General features: G+C 38.5%; 1 protein-coding gene across 1 annotated transcript in view; it reads right to left on the bottom strand.

Moving 5' to 3' along the window:
• TRAPPC9 (trafficking protein particle complex 9) overlaps window positions 1–20,148 on the bottom strand; it is a gene marked incomplete at its 3' end in the record, with an annotated part of 37,870 nt that extends 17,722 nt beyond the window's left edge. The window contains exons 1-8 of the mRNA XM_010078047.1: window positions 19,907–20,148; window positions 19,096–19,241; window positions 17,656–17,784; window positions 13,603–13,629; window positions 12,041–12,162; window positions 10,541–10,666; window positions 2,849–3,065; window positions 259–402 (exon numbers count right to left, since the gene is read on the bottom strand). Coding sequence (XP_010076349.1) covers window positions 259–402; window positions 2,849–3,065; window positions 10,541–10,666; window positions 12,041–12,162; window positions 13,603–13,629; window positions 17,656–17,784; window positions 19,096–19,241; window positions 19,907–20,148 — 1,153 coding nt within the window. The remainder of the gene's footprint in view (window positions 1–258; window positions 403–2,848; window positions 3,066–10,540; window positions 10,667–12,040; window positions 12,163–13,602; window positions 13,630–17,655; window positions 17,785–19,095; window positions 19,242–19,906) is intronic.
• Between the last annotated feature and the right edge of the window lie 843 nt (window positions 20,149–20,991).

Here is a 20,991-nt window from a genome sequence, read left to right as displayed (position 1 = left end):
AGGCAGTCAATCTACAGATGGAAAACATTAAAAGAAATTTTATTTTAGATACTACACATCAAGGTCAGAACACTAATATTTAACAACACTGTATATGTGATTGATTACCATCAACAAACTACCTCATGCATACAAAGAGTTCCCTAACGTCTGTGCTCTCCATTACTTCTCAAACTAACTATATTTCAAAACAAATCCACGTTACTTGACTGTAGGACAGAAAAAAATACAGATATCTCCTTTGTTAAAAAGTCATACCTTGATCAGAAAGAAAATCCAGCATGGTCTGGAGAAGGAAAGACAGATGCCTGACGCATAGAGCAGGATTGCCCATTCTTCTGGAAGCATAGACTAGTTCATGAAGCAAACGCATCTGTACTGCAGCCCATCCTCTGTGAGTTCCTATAAAGTAAGCAGTCATTTGATATTTTTTAAAGCCAGAAGTCATCACAAACCAATTAGTTTTGGTCTTCTTTATATACTAAGCAGTCATTTAATGACACTCGAAAAAACACCCAAAAGAACCAGTAATTACAAAATCCAAATCTTGTACTCAAAACAAATGAAAAATTAGGATCCTTGGGTTGCATGAATATTTAAATGTGAAAACAATTTTTATTTTATATGCTTGTCTAGCAACTAATACATTTTTCATTAGAATTCAGAAAATGAAGTTAACACTTCCTATGAAGTAAAAACAAAACACTACATAAAATCTTTAAAGTTTTGTATTTTTTAAATCCTCTGAACAAGAAATACATGAGATTTCATACAAAAACTTCATTTTTATCCAAAACAAGTACTTCCTAACTTCTTTAAAGATCAAGCAAAATATTATTTTCTCTAAATGCTTTTCTGGCTGTTAAAAGTCAGTAAAACACAACAAAACTAGAGGACAAGAGGCACATTTCCCGATTTTCAATTTTTAGAAAGTAAGCTTTGGACTATAAATTGTCTAATGTTTGCAAAGTATCTATGGTAACAATAAATAGATTATCATAATGTAACTTTACTTTCAAGAACTTAATATGTAATACTCTTCATGAAACTTACCTTGCACTAGCAATATAAGCAATAGTAATAATTTTTAAATAACAGATATTCCAAGATGTGCAATACCTCATAAACTTCTAAACAGTCTTCCTTCTAATATTACATTTGGAAAACTTTTCTAGAAATATTTACTGCACCCAAACCTTGAGAGTTTATGTTTTACACACAAGACTCTCATTATTTTTCATGTGTGAAATGTCATTCTTATCAAATAGCAGTTTACAGTGATCTTTCCATATGTCTGTGAAACAGCTATTTTAGGTGTAAAATTTGATAAAGCACTTCAGTGCACTGTAAAGATAGGTAAAAATTTAAAAAAACCCACCAAACATGTCACTTCTTTTTTTGTCACCTCTTGCAGAACTTCTGCAACCTCTTCTCTCAACACAGTCCCATCCCAGTTAAAAAAAAAAAAAAAAAAAAAAAAAAAAAAAAAAAAAAAAAAAACACTAACTATCCACACATACAGTGGGTTGTCTACATGCATGTTTCGTCAACAGGGCTGAGAGAGCTTGGAAAATATCACCTAGTGGCTAATCAGATGAGTTTTTCCATCTTCTCCCTTGACTGAATTGACCAGCTGGCTCCATTATTTCAAAGGCTAAGCGACCTCGCATATACAGAAACAACTAAACTTACAACTGAACTTAAAAAACAACATCAAACTGGAATCCCAACAGTAGTCAATGTACTCTCACAAAAGGGAGAAGAATATTCCAGCTGCCGTTCATTCATATTTAAACCTGTTCAGAGTTTTACAGGTAAACTCCACCTCTTTTCCACAAACACATGCTCAGCCCATTGCTTGCTACTCCAATCCTGCAGCTACAACATTTAGTAAATGGTCCCCAAAAATGCTACTATACAAAAAAAATGCAAGTTTTTGGGCTACATGGAAAGGTTTACTCAAAAGGAGTTCCCAAGCAGCATATTAGCTGTCTCTTCCTGTAGAGGAAAAATGCAGCATGGTATACTAAAATCAAGACAACTTTTAGAATTATTACTTCATACACAGCTTTAGATAACACTGATAAAGTTTTTGAAACATAGCTTACCTAGAGAAGAGCAGCAAGCAGGACATAACTTGCAGAAAGTGAACATGGTAGTTAACAGCTACAAGAACTGGCACATATTCTTACAGACTATTTCTCCTTTGTTTTTTAATAGATGCAATAAAAGAGTAATTCAAATGATATATAGTATCTAAAAACTGTTGAAATGTCTTAACCAAATGTTAGTCTTACAGATAACATCACTGATCTCATTTGTGGAAAAATATGACATATTTAACCCTACGGATAAAGATATAATTACATTATGTGCATGTGTGTGTCTATATACAAAAATATGAAAAATAACCTTTCATCCTTTCATTATAATATCAAACAGCAACAAATACCAAAAGAAATACAATTTCCAATACACAAGTTGAAGGCACTCCAATTAAAAAAATACTCAAAAAAAAATTACCTTTTCTGTACTGAGAAGTATATAGTCAAAAACAAAGATTTTTTTTTAAGAAGCATAGAATCAAAGCTCTCATAAATAAAATGTAATTATTTGTCACAAACAGGAATACAGCAACAGTCAGCAGTGGCTCACACAAATTTGAAGATATTGAAAGCAACACTAAAAAAAGTGAAGGTACAGTGGTAAAGAACTGTTCTATTTGACACAATTAGTTTCAGATAGGTAAATTATTTTGGTTTAATTTGAAATCTCTCAAGGAAATTAGTTATAGAAAGCGAGTCAAGTGACCTACTATGCTAATCCATACTTTCTCAGAGACATTTACCTTTGCTGAAATCTTTAGGATCCAATGATAAGCTGTAGCCAGGGAGAGTTTCCAAAAGCAGTTTGTAGCAGGCCCTCCACCCGGGTTCTGGGATGCTAGGTGCAGCGCACTGCATTGCTGCTATACGCTTGAAAAAAGCTGACTTTCGGTGAAAACCAATACGCTCATACAGCTCCGAAAGAATGCTGTAACGCTGGATTTTTTCTTCTTCTGAAAGCTGAAATTTAAAGGGAAAAGAGAAAAGGATTGGTTTTAATCAAAATTTTAAAGCATGTATCTGAGTTTAAAAAAAACATAACAGGAGGGAAAAAAATGTAGTAGACCTATCTCCAACACTACAGAAGGTCAGTGATTTTGCATATAGACACTCATGACAGCTTCTACTGCCAGAAAACTTAAGCTCGCTTCAAGTTCAACAGCTAACAAAAGCAGCAGTTCTTTAGCAACTTATTTGTCAGTAGTACTAGCAAGTAAAGAGTCAAAACACAGAATAACAGCCAAACATCTCCACGTTTTATGGCAGATATTAAACATTATATTTATGTGCATAACAACACCACAAAAACTTACCACTTCCAAAATCTATTGATTTACCAAGTTAAACACTTTCATCCCTTTAAGATTAAATGTAATTATTAATCTGGAAATCTCAGGCTATGAAAGCAAAAAAACTACTGTCTGAATTTTTATACGTCTCACATCTTGTAAACCATAAAAATTTAATTCTGTGATATTATACATATGCAGACTGCCAAGGAGTGAGGAAGAATTTAGTGAAAAGTGAAGCCCTATTACGCTTAAAGTTGAAGCAAACTTGATGAGTAACTTCCAACATGTGCTTCTTTAGCTTATCAATATATTAGCACCAGCCCCAAGTAACCATTCTTTCCCCTCTGCTTTGAATTACAATCTTGCTTTGAAATTAGACAGCCAAACAGCACCTGCCACAGAAACTCGGAATGTACCAACCACTTCAAGTCTACATCCCAGTAACAACCAATATTGAGTTCTGAAGGTGGACCAATGCTGACACCTAGTGCACAGTATCTGGAATGTACAACCAAAACCGATAAAAATTATTTTAAATTACTCTAAAGCCGCCCACATGTTTTGCAAAGGTGCTTAAAATTACAAACTTCATAAGAAAATAGCACTAAAGGGCAGAAACAGTGTTTCTGCAACTCATTCTTCAAAACTGAAAGTATCAAACAGTGGATTCTGTGCATTTAACTTCAGATACTGAAAGCCTTGGAAAGTCAAAAGAAGATGCTAGTCACAGTAGGTAGCTTTTACAGAAATAGTTAGGTCTTATAAATGAAGCTTCAAAACATCTTTTAGTCACTTAAATCCTTACATAATTACAAAAAAAAATAGTCTGTTTTCAAAAGTCACTTTTAATTTTGGACATAGGGATATGAGAGACCTCAAAGCAGCTTAGAGTCTTCAGAAGGCATCATGATGTTATCTGATCATGGAGCAGATCTTCCTGGAAACTGTGCTAAGACACGTGGAAAATAAGGTGACTGGTGACGGCCAACATGGCTTCACCAAGGGCAAATTGTGCCTGACAAATCTGATGGCCTACAACGGGGTTACAGCATTGGTGGAAAAGGGAAGAGCAACTGCTGTCATCTACCTGGACTTGTGCAAAGAATTTGACCCTGTCCCACACGACATCCTTGTCTCTAAATTGGAGAGACGTGGATTTGACAGTTGGACTGCTCAGTGGATAAGGAATTGGCTGGATGGTTGGACTCAAAGAGTTGCGGTCAACAGCTCAATGGAGAGCAGTAATGAGTGGCATCGGGGTCAGTATTGGGACCAGTGTTGTTTAACATCTTTGTTGGAGACATGGACAGTGGAATTGAGTGCACCCTCACCAAGTATGCCCATGACAGCAAGCTGTGTGGTGTGGTGGACACACTGGAGGGAAGGGATGCCATCCAGAGGGACCTGGACAGGCTTGAGAGGTGGGCCCATGCAAACCTCAGGAAATTTAACAAGGCCAAGTGCAAGGTCCTGCACGTGGGTCGAGGCAATCCCAAGCACAAATACAGGCTGGGAGGAGAATGGATAGAGAGGAGCCCTGAAGAGAAGGACTTGGGGGTGCTGGTTGATGAGAAGCTCAACATGACCCAGCAATGTGCACTCGCAGCCCAGAAGGCCAACCGTGTCCTGGGCTGCATCAAGAGAAGCGTGACCAGCAGGTCAAGGGCGGGGATTCTCCCCCTCTGCTCTGCTCTCATGAGACCCCACCTGGAGTACTGCATCCAGCTCTGGAGTCCTCAGCACAGGAAGGACACGGACCTGTTGGAGTGAGTCCAGAGGAGGGCCATGAAGGCTGAAGCACTTCCCATACGAGGACAGGCTGAGAGAGTTGGTGTTGTTCAGCCTGGAGAAGAGAGGCTCCAGGGAGACCTAATAGCAGCCTTCCAGTACTTACAGGAGAGATGGGGGAAACACTCTTTATCAGGGAGTGTAGTGAGAGGACAAGGGGTAACAGCTAAGCTGAAAGAGGGGAGAGGTAGGTTAGATATCAGGAAGAAATTCTTTACTGTGAGGGTGGTGAGACACTGAACAAGTTGCCCAGAGAAGCTGTGGATGCCCCATCCCTGGAGGTGTTCAAGGCCAGGCTGGATGAGGCTTTGAGCAATCCGGGCTAGTGGGAGGGGTCCCTGCCCATGGCAGGGGGGGTGGGAATTGGGTTAAGGTCCCTTCCAACCCAAACCATTCTGTGATGACAGTTCAAATCTTACTGCTTCAGGATAGGAAGAGACACAGACAGATGGACTTGCATATCATTTTAGAAAGTTTCAGACAATTTCTGAAGCTGAAGTTGCTATTTCCCTTAGAACTGACAACATAAGATGACGCCCAATGCAAAAATACCACCCATCCATATAGAAGACCAATCCCTGTCACAACAATTGTAAAGAGGCAAATGCACCACACTGAAAACTGTCATGAATCAATGCAGCTAGAAAGAACACGAGGCACAAAAATAAAATACAGAACAATTCTAAACCAGTTTATCAGAATCCTTCAGAAAGAACATGAGGTGTCAGATTAAGTTTATCTTCTCTAGCAGAAAAACACCTCCTCCTCCCCCCCCCCGGTCTTTTTTCCATTTATGTCATTTTAAAAACATTATAACAATAATAAAATACAGCAGCAGAGTTGAAAAGGGCATAAGCACATGATCACATACTAAAGTTAGAAAGCTTAAAAAAAAAAGCTATTCAACAAATACATAATACTGTCAATGTTCACATATCTATGTAAACTAAATTTAAGATAAGAACAGACAGGGTCATGCTATTTAGGTAGACGTGAGCGCTCACTAATAATTGGAACAACTATCAGAGGCAACAGAATCTCAGAAAGTTTTATTTTTATCATATCTGAGTAAGTTTTTAACACTGCTACCTAACTTGTTGCTTAACAATCGTCCACAAAGTTAGTCAAATATTTTCTGCAGTTGCAAGAGAAATCTCATCACCACCAAGATGGTGCAATTGTGTTTTCCCTCAGCACATACAGTGTCGTTCCCACCCAGGGATTTAAAAGAAAAAAGAAAAAAAAAAAAAAAAAACAAACAACAAACAAAGACCAAACAACCAAACCCACACACATACTCCTTAATTCTGGGAAGAGTGCAGCAGGCATTCTGCAGGCCATTAGTGTAGCATTCACAAACAACTTTTCTGACCTTACAAATGTATAAACGCTTAAGGACTATAAAGTGGCTGCAAATAGCCAACACCTGAAGCACATCTTTTCCATCTGGTTAATTTTCATTTAACTGTTAAAACAAACCAAGTTAGCAATTGCAACTGTAAAGTCTGTAGTTCACTATCCAAACAACTGAGCCAGTTTTTTTCACAGGCTTGTTTTAAGACAGGCTTTCAAGAGAGCAGCTTGTTATTTGTTTATTTCATTATTCCTTACTATATTAAACTTCTGTAATCTCACTTTCTCTGTAATTAGATGTTACAATTTCTTCCTTGTAACTGGAAGTCTTATTACCCTGCAGCCCTCCTATAATCAGAAAACACCAATTACATAATGTTACTAGCCTGAGTTGGAGATGGAATATGAAGAAAGAAACCAGTTTTCCTGTTTATCAGACACATACACTTCATCCTGTGAGGTGTTTTTTCTGCTGTCAAATACTAGTTCTGCTGATGTTCTATCTACATGAAAGAGAAACAACACTGTCCTACAGTTTGTTTCCCTAACCTATCACAGGATGAATCCTCCTTTAAATTAGTCCAATTATAAATAAAACTATTATCTGTTCCCATGTTATATACAGTTAATCTTGAAGAGCCATAAAAATAATTCCCAGCCATACCCCTCTTTATACAAAATACATTCCCCAACACTGGAAATATTATCTTACTTATATTTCACATAATAATGCTTTCTAGAAACACTTCCACCCAAGAAAATGACAAAATAGTAGATGTGCAGTTATGAGATAGATGAAAGTCATCCTTGACTGAAATCAATAAAGGTGAAGAATGGTTCTCAGCTCAGCAGTGCACCTCAATGCCCAAATAATCGGTACTGTCAACATGTCTGTATTGGTTTTTTTTCAAGCAACCATATACTGGACTTCTACAGTGACATAATGATAATAGTAGATACAGCTGACATCAGCAAATGAACAAGTGATCATTAGGTATACAAGGTACAGCAGAAGATTCAGTGGAAAAGACCCAACCCAAACTATTAATATGATTAAATTAAAAAAAAAATATCTGTGACTACCAATATCACCTGAGATGAAAAACGATCACGCTCCTTATTATCCAATTTAACATATTTTTTTCTAGAATACATCTACTGAGTACCATCATTATCTAGTTTGATCTCCCATGTTGTATAAATTATCGAGTTACACTCAGTGATACAGAATCATCACAGAACAGACAAGGTTGGAAAGGACCTCGAAAGATCCTCTGGTGCAACCTTTTGTGGGAAAGGGAGCCTAGATGAGATCTAGCACCCTGTCCACTAGCATCTCGAAAATCTCCAGCAATGCACACCCTACCGTGTCCTCGGGGAGGTTGTTCCAGTGAATCATTGCTCTATTTTTTTTTTCTTATATTGCAATGAAACCTCTCCCAGTGAAATTTGTACCCACTGTCTTCTTCATGTGGCTCTTTGCAATTTAAGAGTCTCCATCCTCTTTGTAGCTGCCCTTTAAGTATTGGAATACTGTGATGAGATCCCCCCTGAGCCTTCTTTTCTCCAGGGAGAAAAAGACCTAACTCCTTTAGTCTTTCCTTCCTCATCAGGCAAGTTTTCCAGCCCTTAATCACCTTTGTCGCACTCCTTTGGATCCACTCCAGTCTGTCCATGTCTTTCTTGAACTGTGGGGACCAGAATGGGACACAGTACTCCAGGTGTGGTCCAACAAGGGCTGACAGAGGGGGATGATCACATCTCTGTCTCTGCTAGCAATGTCCCTGCAGATGCAGCCCAGGATCCGATTCACCTTTGTTGCTGCAGCAGCACACTGCTGACTCCTGTTCAGCTTGTTGTCCACCAGGACCCCCAGGTCCCTTTCAGCAAAGTTGCTCCCCAGACATAGAGAGACCCCAGCTTGTCCTGGGCTCTTTGGTTATGTCATCCCAGGTGCAGGACTTTGCACTCACGTTTGTTAAACCTCACACAGTTTTTGCTAACCCACTCTTCCAGCCTGTCCAGATCTCTCTATAAAATGGCTCTCCCTTCTCATGTGTCCACCTCCCCACCCAGTTTGGTGTCATCATCAATCCCATCATCCAGAACATTTCTGGAGATGTTGAACAGCGTGGGGGGGGGCCCAGTATCGATCCCTTGTGACAGGCTGTCAGCCCAAGTAAAAACCTTTGATCACAAACCTCTGACTGTGCCAGTTAACCAGCTTCCTGCCCATGTTGCAGACCACCCATCCAGCCTGTATCTCGTTTGTTCAGAAGAAGGCTGTGCGAAACACTCTCAAACACTTTGCTGAAGGTTGCTAGATGATATCTGCATTAACACCTTAAATTCTGACCGAGCTACAACAAAAATACATAATGTACCCAATTTTTATTTCAAGGTTTTCCAGACAGTGGGAGATCTGGCATTTATAGAACATATTTTATGTAGCATGACAATGCACACTGAAGCATGCTTTACATGCACAAGGACTTATTTGCAGGGTCAATAGCTGATGGCACACATCAAGTTCAAAGTTCCTTGAGGGAAAAAACAAAGCAAAGAGAAAGAGACCAGCCAGCTAGGAAGAAAAGCAGTGGGGCTTCCAGAACACCTTCCTCTGGTTCTCTCAAACACAGCAGGTGACGCAGACAATGATGACTTCTCACCACCCTTTTTCACTAGGTGCATATCATCAGGACCCAAACTCTTAGTTGTTTCTATTTGGGACACTATTACAGTTCACTGAGGCAAGCTTTGATCCGGACACACATTTCATGCTGACTAGCTGCCAAGCTTTGTGCATTTGCATTATTAGCTAATACTTATCAGCTATTTAAATTACTTATATACTTTGCCATTCACTACATCTTTTTTTTTTTTCCTCTGATATAAAGTGAAAGTTGCAACATCAGTGGTGTCAGGGAGGAGAACAGGTGAGTCTCACAATGACAGTAATTGCTTCCTTCAGAAAAACAACATTGGAGGTCACAAGCCCCGAGAATAACAGCGCAAGAACAACAGGAGAAAAATACTGCCACAGCAGCTTACATGGAAGGCTACAGAGCTGTGAGCAAAAGACAGACAACAGAATTAAAGAGAAGGCCCTTAGCACTGCAAGGATTATGGCAGTTAAGGTACTCTGCAGCAAAACTGATGCTTTTTATGATAGCTTATCAAAAGTAATTAATTTCTGGTTTATGTTGGGTTAGTAAATTGACTCCACAGAAAGGATTCTCCACAAATGAAAGAAAGTATTCTAACTCCCTCATAAATTTACCCTCCCCATCTGGGCTTAATAAACTCAATGGTGTGGACTTAAATTGCTAGTCTTACCAAGGTGTAACAAGCCAAAAAGGAAAAACAGTAAGAAACCTAACAGCTTTTCATTAATTCTTTCAACCACAGCAGTCTCTCCGTAACCAGTGACACCAGGCTCGACACACTGACAAAGTGTTAAGTCTTGTTTTGTGGTGATACTGAGCATTTTTCTCACAGTTCCAAATACTGATTTTCTCCTCTGAATTCCTTTCTGATTTGGCATAACCAAGACTTCACACTGCACAATGAAAAAAATCAATTAACAACACTAGTCAGACTATTCGGCTCACTTTGCAACAGGCCACTCCTGATTTGCTCCCAGTTTCACTAAACAAGATACAATCAAAAAAAAAAAAAAAGAAATCCATTGCAGATCTGTCCCAAGCAGCTATTTTTCCCTAGTACATCACCACGATAGAACAATGGGATTTTTTTTCTTCACACAGGAGAATAACCAATAGAGTCTTTAATCTCAAACTAAATCCTCATGTTTTTAGATGAACTCTGAATACCTTTTAAACCAGACTCACAGATGTGAAAATCCTCAGAAGTCAAGTTCTAGTGAGAAAGAAGGTAGTGATACAGAAAATAAACTGGAGTCTCCTGAATCTAAGAAGCTTTCACACTTCAGTACAATCTCTCCAACGAGAAGAGAAAAATAACTGGACTTTCTGCACGAACCTGACGAAGGTTGATATAAACTGCATTCTGAAGAAAATCAGAGGCTTCCATGCTCCTTTTCTGTATTGCAAGGACTCTCACTGCCTTCACACAGGCTTCCAGTTCAATCACACCAGCATTCTTGTACTTGAAGAGGGAGAAAATTAAAATAATATTGAAGTATTGCACCTGTTAGATTTGATACATTTTTCTGCTCAACACATAAATCAGTTGTCACATCTTCCAAACCCAGCAATTCCTTAATGTTAGTGACTATATTGTTAAATTATCCACATATGCCCAAGTGAAAATTAAGGTGTCATCTAAAATGTTATTATGCAAAACAACAGTTTTCAGCCTCTTCTCTCACTTTTCCTATTCTGAGACACAGCACAGCTTCAGTCTGAGAATTCAGATGAGGAGAAAAGTTGGGAATATTAGTATCATTTTGGATAACCCCATATGTATGGTGGCTGTGTCTGCAACAAAGGAAGAAATTCTACATTCTCAGTGCAGTAGGTATGTAAGCAAAAAGGTCAGTTTTACAGTAATTCATCACCACCTAAAATTGTTCTACCACAATAAACAATTAATTTTGCCTCTTCTACTTATTACAAAATATACTATATAGCACAGGAAGCTGTAGCAAAAGGACTTGAGTTTCACTGAATCAGCTTTCTCTTTAGTTAAAACAGGATCACTGATGACAAGTGAATTACAAACCATTCCAAGTTTTCCAATATCTATTTATAAATCATTTTCTGTAAATGACTGTTTCTGTTATTTAGCTTGCTTAAGAAAGGCAGGAGACAATGTAGATAAGCATTGATCTGCTTCATCTCAGACAACAAACCCAGACAAACAATCTGATCTGTTTTTTTCCTCAAACAATACCAATATTGGATATTTGCATCAGCCTGTCTCCTGCTTAAGGTAAACTCTGTCCAGGTATTTATCATGTTTGAAATCTAATGGAGGAAATAAACTTCAGAACAAAATGCAAGAGTTACTCCACCAAAGCAGTTACATATTCCGCTCTTGTGCATTTATATCAGCAAAAACAAATCACTGGAGATTGAATCCATTTTAGAAGATGCTACAAAAGTTTCTTAAGCTCAGTGATAACATAGAAAAACACATAGAAGGTGCTGCTTTCTCAGCATTAGATCTAGGAATTACTCTGTAGGTCTTGAACAGATAAAAGCTAACTATGCTCGTCTTGAACAATTACAGATCACTCGCGAGACAAAGCTCTTTGCAAGTGAAGCTGCAGAGAAGCACAGCTATTACTTGCTGAAAGCATAAGGTATACGATAATAATCGAAATATAAATATCTTTTTGCACTTAAAACTAGAACTAAGCACTTAATTCAGCAATAAAAATTATTCCTATTTCTTTCATTATCATAAGTTTTACAAACTTTATTGCACGTGCTTTAAAAGATCCTCTGAAACCAAAACAGTTCCATTATTCACAAGAATTTCAGTGAAGTTTCTCAAAAATAAGTAGGATAGGATTACCTTGCCGTAGTAAGAAATGGCTTCTTTATATTTATCTATGATGTCTTCAGGACTAAGGCAATTCTTGGCACGTCCTATCTCAGCACTGGTATCTGCATTTATACCATTTGAAGTCAGCGCACCTAGAACAGAAGAGGGTAAAAAAAATTAGCAGAAGGACTTTTAGCAAATACTGAATATCTAAGAAAAAACTAGGATATGCTGTAGGCTTGATCAAAGGATACACAAAGAATACTTGTTCTACCTAGAAAGAAATCATGCCCTACCTGGAGAACACTAGTTCTGTTTTACTATGCTATTTTAAAGAGCACAAATGAAAAATGGAAAAACAGATTCAATTATAAACCAAACAGGAACCAATCTTTCAATTAGTGAAAAGAAATTCATACTTTTACACTTATCTGAATATTTAGACTATGAATAAAATATTAGATTGCTAAAATTAGATTATGGCCACATCTGAGTGTGCACGTTTAATCTTTGAATTATTCCCTGTTCTACTTAACAACTGTATTTCTAAAGCACACCTAAAAAAATGTGCAATTTTTTGTAAACTAATTATTAGAGCAGTGACCCTCTCCTCCAATCACTTAAAACAAACACTTGTCTTCCCTATGTCTAATCACAGAAAACCAAGTGTTATATTCTAACAAAGGCCGTCAAATCCGAGCCTTCCACACTAAAAAAAAAAAAAAAAAAAATAGCCAAGGCTCAGACAAAACAGCAATAAATTGTTTTTCTTATATAAGAAAGAAGGCGAGAGACAGAAAGAGTATTTACATACATAGGGGATAAGAATCTGAAACAGAAGCCAAGGAAATCTGGGGTATTACAAAAAACATGAAAAATTTATTTCTAGAATTTAATTTTATGGCAGAGTTAACATAGTAAAATTGAAAACATACATCAAATGTTTGGCAAGGCTCTATACCTTTTTATGTTACTTAATCTGTAGGATTATATGGCAGTTTATTTCTCCAAGAGGTTTCTCTATGAAAATGGCAAATAAATAGTTATGTTTCAGAGCCGGACCTAACTCTCAATAGATATTTAAAACCACTGTGAAAGGTCCTGTCTACTCCCTCTATATATTCAGAAGTATGGGGCTTTTTACATGTTCAAATGCTAAAACAACCTTTTTATATGTTTATAAACCTCAAATAATCAGACCAAGCACATCTGTAGATTAACACTTCAGGGTTTTTACGGAACTTAAGTGCAAAACCTTTGTGATGGTGATGGTTGAAAGAGTACCATGAGCCTGCAAGGCTACATGTGACTATTCAGGTTTGACAGTTAAAAACAATTTAAAAATCCTTACTGCTCATGAGGAGAAACCATCTTGATTAGAATTCACAGGGACACAATAATGTAATTACATCCCTTTTATTTTGTGCCAGTTACCCTTCAGTCTCTTTGCTTCCTCATGACTTATAGCCAAAAACTGAAGCATCAGGAATCAGTACCAGTTTTGGCAAGTGGCAGTAACTATCTATACAAATGCAAAACATATGCAACTAATAAAAGAAAACACTTTGGAAACATGCATTAAAATAATGTACCTGGATCAATGAGAACTTCTTGTGCCCCTAAAAGGAGGAACAAAAACGATTTTTTTTTCAGCCTTAAATATAGCCAACAAAATAAGCTTTCATAATGTTTTATAACCAACATCAGACTTGAACAAAATTATATGATTTATTAGGATCATCGTTGTTATTTTGAAGGACTACCAATTGTAATTCAAGTAGTCATCACATGTTAAATCTCATTTTATTAAAAAAATGAATGTAAAAATCTGTCATCTTGGAATGAATTCCAAAACACATCAAGAAGAATTGAAGAATTTTCAGTGTATAAATTAAAGCCATATCCTTTTCATCCTTTATTCTTTTTTTAGTTGGCACAATCCACTTCGTATATTTTTTAGTGTCTGGTCCTACAGTACTTAAATATCCTTGTAGAGCTCATTTAATCTATACAATACTCTAGAATAACATTTTCAAGTAATTGTATCCCTTTCAATTGTAATTAATTTAACTCCATCAAATTTTCTGAATAACCGAGTCATGCCAACCCAACAAGCCACATTATTCACACAAAAGAGTTCCCAAGAGCATGGTAAAGAAGTTGGACCATCAGATACATAACACCTCAGACAAGTACTTTAAACACTGTGGTATCAACTAATTCTCTTCTGAATTTGGCATTTTCAATTTGGAAACCCTTTTTGTTTCTGGCCTTACATTACAGAAAGACACACTGGTATTTGTTCCCCAGACTAAATCCTGCCCTCACAAAACTAATTATAACAAAGTAGATTATAAACAAAGGTGCAGTTCAAAAAGATTTCAAATGAAAGGCAGTGCAGAGTCAAAAGAAAAGGTATTTAAAAGAAACCTTCAGAAAACCTTGGAGGAAAAAGACATCACAACAATAGTTTTTCGGCTAGAGAGAGTTCAGCAGTTCAGATCTCAAAACACCAAGAGATCATAACTAGAGTTAGGGAACAATATCTAATGGACCATGAAGTAATACTTTTATTTGGGATGACAAAAAAAACCTGTAATCTGTTTTTCTTCACACAAAAGTCCCTTGAAAGATCTTGTCATATGAAACTGAAACATTTTTAAAATACGACCACACTAACAAGTTTGCTAACAGGACTTTGAATTATAAAACAACTTATATAGAGCAGCAGCAATAATATACCCAAAATACATTTTATTCTGTTATTCTGATAGCTGGGACTTATTCATTACCTTCTTTAGTAACAAGGAGAACCCATTACAAACAGATTGTGACACTTACTCTTAAATATTCATTGAAAAATGGACAAAGGTTAATAACTGTGTGAAATTATACCATAACAGCCAACAGAAAATGCACTCATAGGTCATGGGACCTGATGCACAGATTTTAATGACTAGATATTATATGAAAGATCCGTATTCTCTCCCAAAATAAGGTAATTTTACTATCACAATTATCTGGTGTCAACACATCCAGCTTGTAATAAAGATGATAACAAAGGAAGTGTTCACTAGATTGTGAATTATAGATGAATAAAGATGGGTGGCTGGTTTTTTTCGAGGAAGGAAATAATTGTGATCACATTGCGCTAAAGAGTACTTACACATCAGCACTTAAATCCACTTTCTGTCTGTTTCAGTACTGTCTAAGAACCAAAATATATACATAGAAACCAAAGGCCCATCTAGCTTATAATAATTGATACAGTTTTCTTACACTATCCTAGCCAGCCTGTCCTGGTTTCAGCTGGGCTAGAGCTAATTTTATTTTTAGAACATAGAACAGCACTGTGGTTTGGATTCAGTATGAGATTTGGTATGAGAAGAATGTTGAAAATATACTGATGGTTTTAGTCGTTGTTAAGAAACCAAGGACTTTCCAGCCTCTCGTGTTTTGCCAGTGTGCAGGTGCCCAAGAAGCTGGGAGGGAGCATGGGCAGAGCAATGGATCCAAACTGGCCAGTGGGACATCCCATATCATACAATGTCATACTCAGTATCTAACTGAGGGTCAGCTGGGAAGTTGTCTCTCTCACTTTTCCAGGATTGCAGTTTTGGGATTTTCTCTCCTCCATGATCACTAGCTAGAATTGGGTTAGGCCTTGGTCAGCAGGTGATGAGCAGCTACACTGTATATCATTCACTTCTATATTCTATTATTTTTATTATCATTATTTTTAATTTGATTTTATTTCAAGTATTAAGCTGTTCTTATCTCAACCTATGAGCCTTGGAGGGATAATCCAATTCTTTCCCAATTCCCTGGGACGGGGGAGGATGAGTGAGCGCCTGCAGGGTGGTCAGTTGCCAGCTGGGTTTAAACCACGACACAGCCTCTCCTGGAAGCCATAGAACCTTACAGGAGCCTTAACACCGTGTGCCAAGTGTTAGGTTGCAATTAAAGGCCCATCTCCACAAACACAAAGGAGTACAGAGGAACAGTGATGGTCAACTGAACGCCAAGAACTTAATCAGATCCAAAAGAGCCATCCAAGGGTGGAACCCATGAAGATCAGTTAATATGAGCAGAGGGTTACTACCTACAGGGATATGGGACTCATTACAGGATACACGGAAAGAACATCTTGGGATTGTACAAGATTTCTTATGGGATATATAGGGGATGAACCGAAGACAGGGAAAAGGAGGGATCAAGGCAGTTTAGGAAGGAACAAGCACAGAAAAATAGAGGGATAAGGGGGAATGCATGTGTGTGTGTGTGTGTGTGTCTGTAGGCTTAAGTACCAACAACTGGAATGGGGCTCTGGGTCTCGGAAGCTTGTAGGTCCAGGTGCCAGTAACTGGTGAGACCTGGCATTCCAGCAGCCAGGTGCTGAACAGCCTGAGTGACTAAAACCAGCTACTGGAGAGATCCATACTACTAACAGGCTTTCATCCTGATGAGCCGGAGAGAGGGGATCAGGCTGTTAGTGCTGTCTCTGTTTACGACCGCTGTGTTTTCCATCCATGTTGGACTGTGTGGCCGTGTGTGTGTGTGTGCGCGCACATGTACACCTACTGGGAATGCATGCGCAGCTTCACAACTGGCTGGCCCTGGGGACAAGGAGTTGTGTGAGCCTCGCCTCTACCATGCTACCAGATCCAGTAACTCCTAGCAAGGAGTTCCACATCACACCTATAAATTGGATAAAGAATAATTCCTTTCATTTGCTTTTCCATCTGCTAGCTGTATTTGATGTCCTCTAGTTCTATCAGAAAAAACACTGAGCCTCTGATCCCTATCCATCCTCTTCCACAACATTCGCCCTATTATAGAGCTCTCTCATAGTTCTCCTCAGCCATCCCTTTTGCAGAACTTCAAAGTTCTAGGCTATTCAGTTATTCTTTGTATAGAAACCATACAAAGATCATCTTTGTTGCCCACTTGCAACCTCCTTCCAGTAGAAAAATGGGAGATGGGATTATGAACACCCTTTTATGCTGGGAAACTGAAATGGCATGCAATATTCCAGATGCAGGTGAACCGTAGACTTAATGATTTTTTTTTTTTCTCTCTGTTACTCTCCTAGTAATTCCTAAAATAGTTTAAGCGGGCCGTTTCTCAAAGAATGTCTATTACACCAATGTTAATACTATCACCATATTAGTTTTGCAATCTGAGAGTTTAGAAAAAATACACTAAATCTTAAAAATTATGTTGGCTTATTGGTATTTAGTTAACCAAATCTATTTGTTTCATATTGAGTTTAGAATAGCAGAACAGCTCTGAATAAATGTACCTAACTTACTCAACATGTGCAGCTCTGCCACATCATATGTACTTTAATAAAAGTCTGCATCTCTTCCAGTAAAATTCAAAATAACTCAGACACTGTTAACAAGCAGATGAAGAGATCAAAAGCTTTGCAACTCTATGCAAGGCACACATCTCGACATTAATACCAAAATACTAGAAAAGTCGTTAATGTAAAAATCTTAAAAAGAAATACAGTTCTCCCCTCCCACCCACCACACTTCAGTTTTTAAAATTATACCAATGACAGGATAGAGTTAGGAAGTAGGGAGGAAATTTTCAGATGTTCAGTGGCGGCAAAAATAATAAAAACTAAATCTTGTCCTTACCTGGTCTGTGCCTGTTGCCTGCCTCAGCAGAAAGAGAACCTCCTTGTGCCCTGCGAGATCCAACTTTACCTCCAGTACCACCAGGATAATGATAGATGACTGATGCTGAGCATAACCCCTCAAGAGCAGCTGGAGAGTAAAGAAAAAAAGAAACATAAAACATCCCGAAGCAAGTCCAGTGGAAAGCCATCAAAAGGGTCAGGGGGCTGGAGCCCATGATAGATGAGAAATTGAGAGAACTGGGTTTGTTCAGCCTTAAAGAGCAAGAGGGTAAGGGGAGATCTTATTGCTGTCTTTAAACACCCAGGGAGAAGGTGCAGAAGAGATGGAATCAGCTGCTTCTCAGAGGTGTGCAAACGGAATGGGGCCCAATGCAAACTGACACAGGAAATTCTGCTTCAATTTAGGAACAATTTGTGGTTTGGGGGGGGGGGGGGGGGGGGGGGAGTTTCAAACTACGAGCAGCAAAATGTTAGAACAGGTTGCTCAGATTGTAGAACTTTAGTCCTTAAATACATCTAAAACTCAACTGAACAGGTCCCCGAGCAACCTGATTTAACTGGATGTGATATGAGCAGGACATCAGACTTGGGGACTTACAAAGGTCACTTCCAATCCAAATTATTCTGAGTCTGTAAGTCTAATTTGCTAGCGCAACAGATGGGCCTTAAAGTCTTTCCACACCCTGCAGGAGAAAAGTTCTCCTTTCCTGCTTGAAGAATCCTGAGCCATTTAACCTTCTGACAGAGCAGAAGGGAACAAGTAGGTCAGAAGGTGTTATGGTTTTCACAATGTGGAACATACAAAGCCATTAGGAAGCTAAATGGATTTCCAAGTAGAATGAGAAAGCTAAAAGCAGAACGAGAGATAGCAATTTTCCTAAAAGGCTATGAAACTGAGAAGTAGAAATTATGCTCAAAGATCACTTTGATATCAAATAAATAAAAGAAAAAGCAGGATGGAAGAAAATAAAAGCAAAGTAGGAAGGAAAAGTCAGGAAAAGAGAAGCCTAGGAGACTAATGTGAAAGGAAGGAAGTTATGCTCATGGAAGTTGAGTACTTGTGGCTTTGGTAGGTGTAAAGGCAAAAAAAACTTCTAACAGTCCATAGTAAATACCTACAAGAAAGACTTTTGAAACATCCATGGAATCCACTGAAAAAATAAACACCTTCCAGAGAAGTATTAAAAAGTCACACACAATATTTTTAAGCATATGCTTTACTACAATAATACATTCATGTTGCAGGTTTTCTTAAACATATTTCTTTCTCATGTCTTATTAACTAATTTTTATTTTTACTTAATTCAGTCACACCTGATGTTTAGATTTTGATCACCAAAATCACTTACATAATATAGAACAAAAGTTATAGAAGACAGTTTGATGTACTTGGTTTTAGCAACTAATTATTTGATTCACTGTGATCAATTAATCCTACCTCCAAGCCATAGAAAGTCATTCACAGACCGCAGAAGTTCCACCGCCATGTGATAATGCACCAAGGAATCCTGTAACATGCCAGCTTGTAAACACAGGTCACCAACATGTTTCCGCATCCGGCCTTGACAACGTTTCTTATAGTGTCTGCAAAATAAAAGGTACCATTTACAGTTATTTACAGGAAATGCTTATTTGAGGTAATAAACACCTAAAGGCAATTTTATTTCCTAGCAGTAAATCACCATTTATTTACTCTCCTTCTCTGAGCAAACATCCAGAAAGAACTCTAATGAGCATAATATGCAAAAAAAAACAACAATTTGAGCATATATTGAAAAAAAAGCAACACATCACATATTTTGGCTACATAGCATTTATGCAGATAGAGTTACATGAAGTTAAAAGACCGTACTTCAGAGTGCTTTAATAGCCTTGTCACAATGAAATAAAACAGAATCAGAGAACACCCCAGGTTGGAAGAAACCTCGAAAGATCACGTGGTCTGACCTTTCATGGGAGAGGAAGCCTAGATGAGATGATTGCATCTTGACAGCCTCCAGAAGAAGGTTCTTGTAGTTCTTGCTCGATATTTGGCTGCCTTTCCACAGGCACTACACTTTTTTGCATAAAAAAGCTCAAAAACACCCAAAAGCTCATTGTTAAGCCACAGTGGTCTCTTTTTCTGCCTTTTTCCCTTCCCTTGGTAGAGGATGGACTGTTCCTGTGCTTCCAGGAGGCTGTTCTTGAGTAACTCCCAGCACTCACAAGCTCCTTTGCCATCCATGGATGCTTCCCGTGGAATCACTCACAGCTGGGCTCTGCGCATACGGAAGTTGGCTCTTCGGAAATCCAGGGTCTTTGTCCTACTACTGGTCTTCCGTGTGCTTAGCAGAATCTTAAACTCCACAATGTTGTGATCGCTGTATCCAAGGCTACCGTTCGTAGTTTTGTTGTCAAGTAAGTCATCTTGGTTTCTGGGAGTAAATCCAGCAATGCGCTGTTCATAGGCAGCATGTGCAGCATCTGTAGCAGGAAGTTGTCTCCAATGCATTCCAGGAACCTACCTGATGGACTGCTTGTGCACTGCTGTGTTGTTTTCCCAACAAATGCCTGGGTAATTGAAGTCACCCTTGAGGACCAGCTTCTGTTGGCCTGAGACTTCCTTGAATAGCCAAAGTAAGGGTTCTTTCAACCTCATCATCCCGACTGGGAGCTCCGTAGCATATCTAACATAAGATCCCCATGGTGATGATCACTCTAATCTTGATCCAAAGACATCCAATAGAACTTTTGTGGTCTCCATAGCTCACCTCCATATACTGAAATTTCCCTTTCGCCTCAAGTGCAACTCTAGCCCCTTTTCTTCACTTCCTATATCTCTGAAAGAGTTTGTTGCTATCCATTGTGGCCTTCAAGTCATGTGAGCTATCCCACCAAGTTCCTGTGATTCCTATGACATAACAACACTCAGACCTGGCGTGGAGCTCCTGTTTGTTGCCCAGACTGTATGCTTTCATAGACATGCACTTGAGGTGGGTGGACTTAGGATTCTTGCCTTCGGAGATGGCAGAGGAGCAACCTCATTCCTCACTACTCTGCTAGGTGTGCTCATACACCCTGTTGCTTATGAATATGCTCGTGTCACAGCTTTGTACACTATCCCCCCAAGTCCATTAGTTTAAGGCACCAAGTGGGCCAATTTGCTACTGAAGATTTTCTTTTCTCTTCTAGAACGGTGAATCCTGTCTCTCCCCAATAGGCTATATTCATTGAAGAGCAACCAGTGATCATAAAAACCCACGCCCTGGCAACACCACCAGCCAGGTACTGATCTCCATGATATGCCAACTTCTCCCTGCACCCCTATCTCTGATTGGCAAGACAGAGAAGAAAA

Source organism: Pterocles gutturalis, unplaced genomic scaffold (assembly GCF_000699245.1).
Source record: "Pterocles gutturalis isolate BGI_N339 unplaced genomic scaffold, ASM69924v1 scaffold20448, whole genome shotgun sequence".
Lineage (NCBI taxonomy): Eukaryota > Metazoa > Chordata > Aves > Pterocliformes > Pteroclidae > Pterocles > Pterocles gutturalis.
This window is presented reverse-complemented; position numbering and strand designations above follow the sequence as displayed.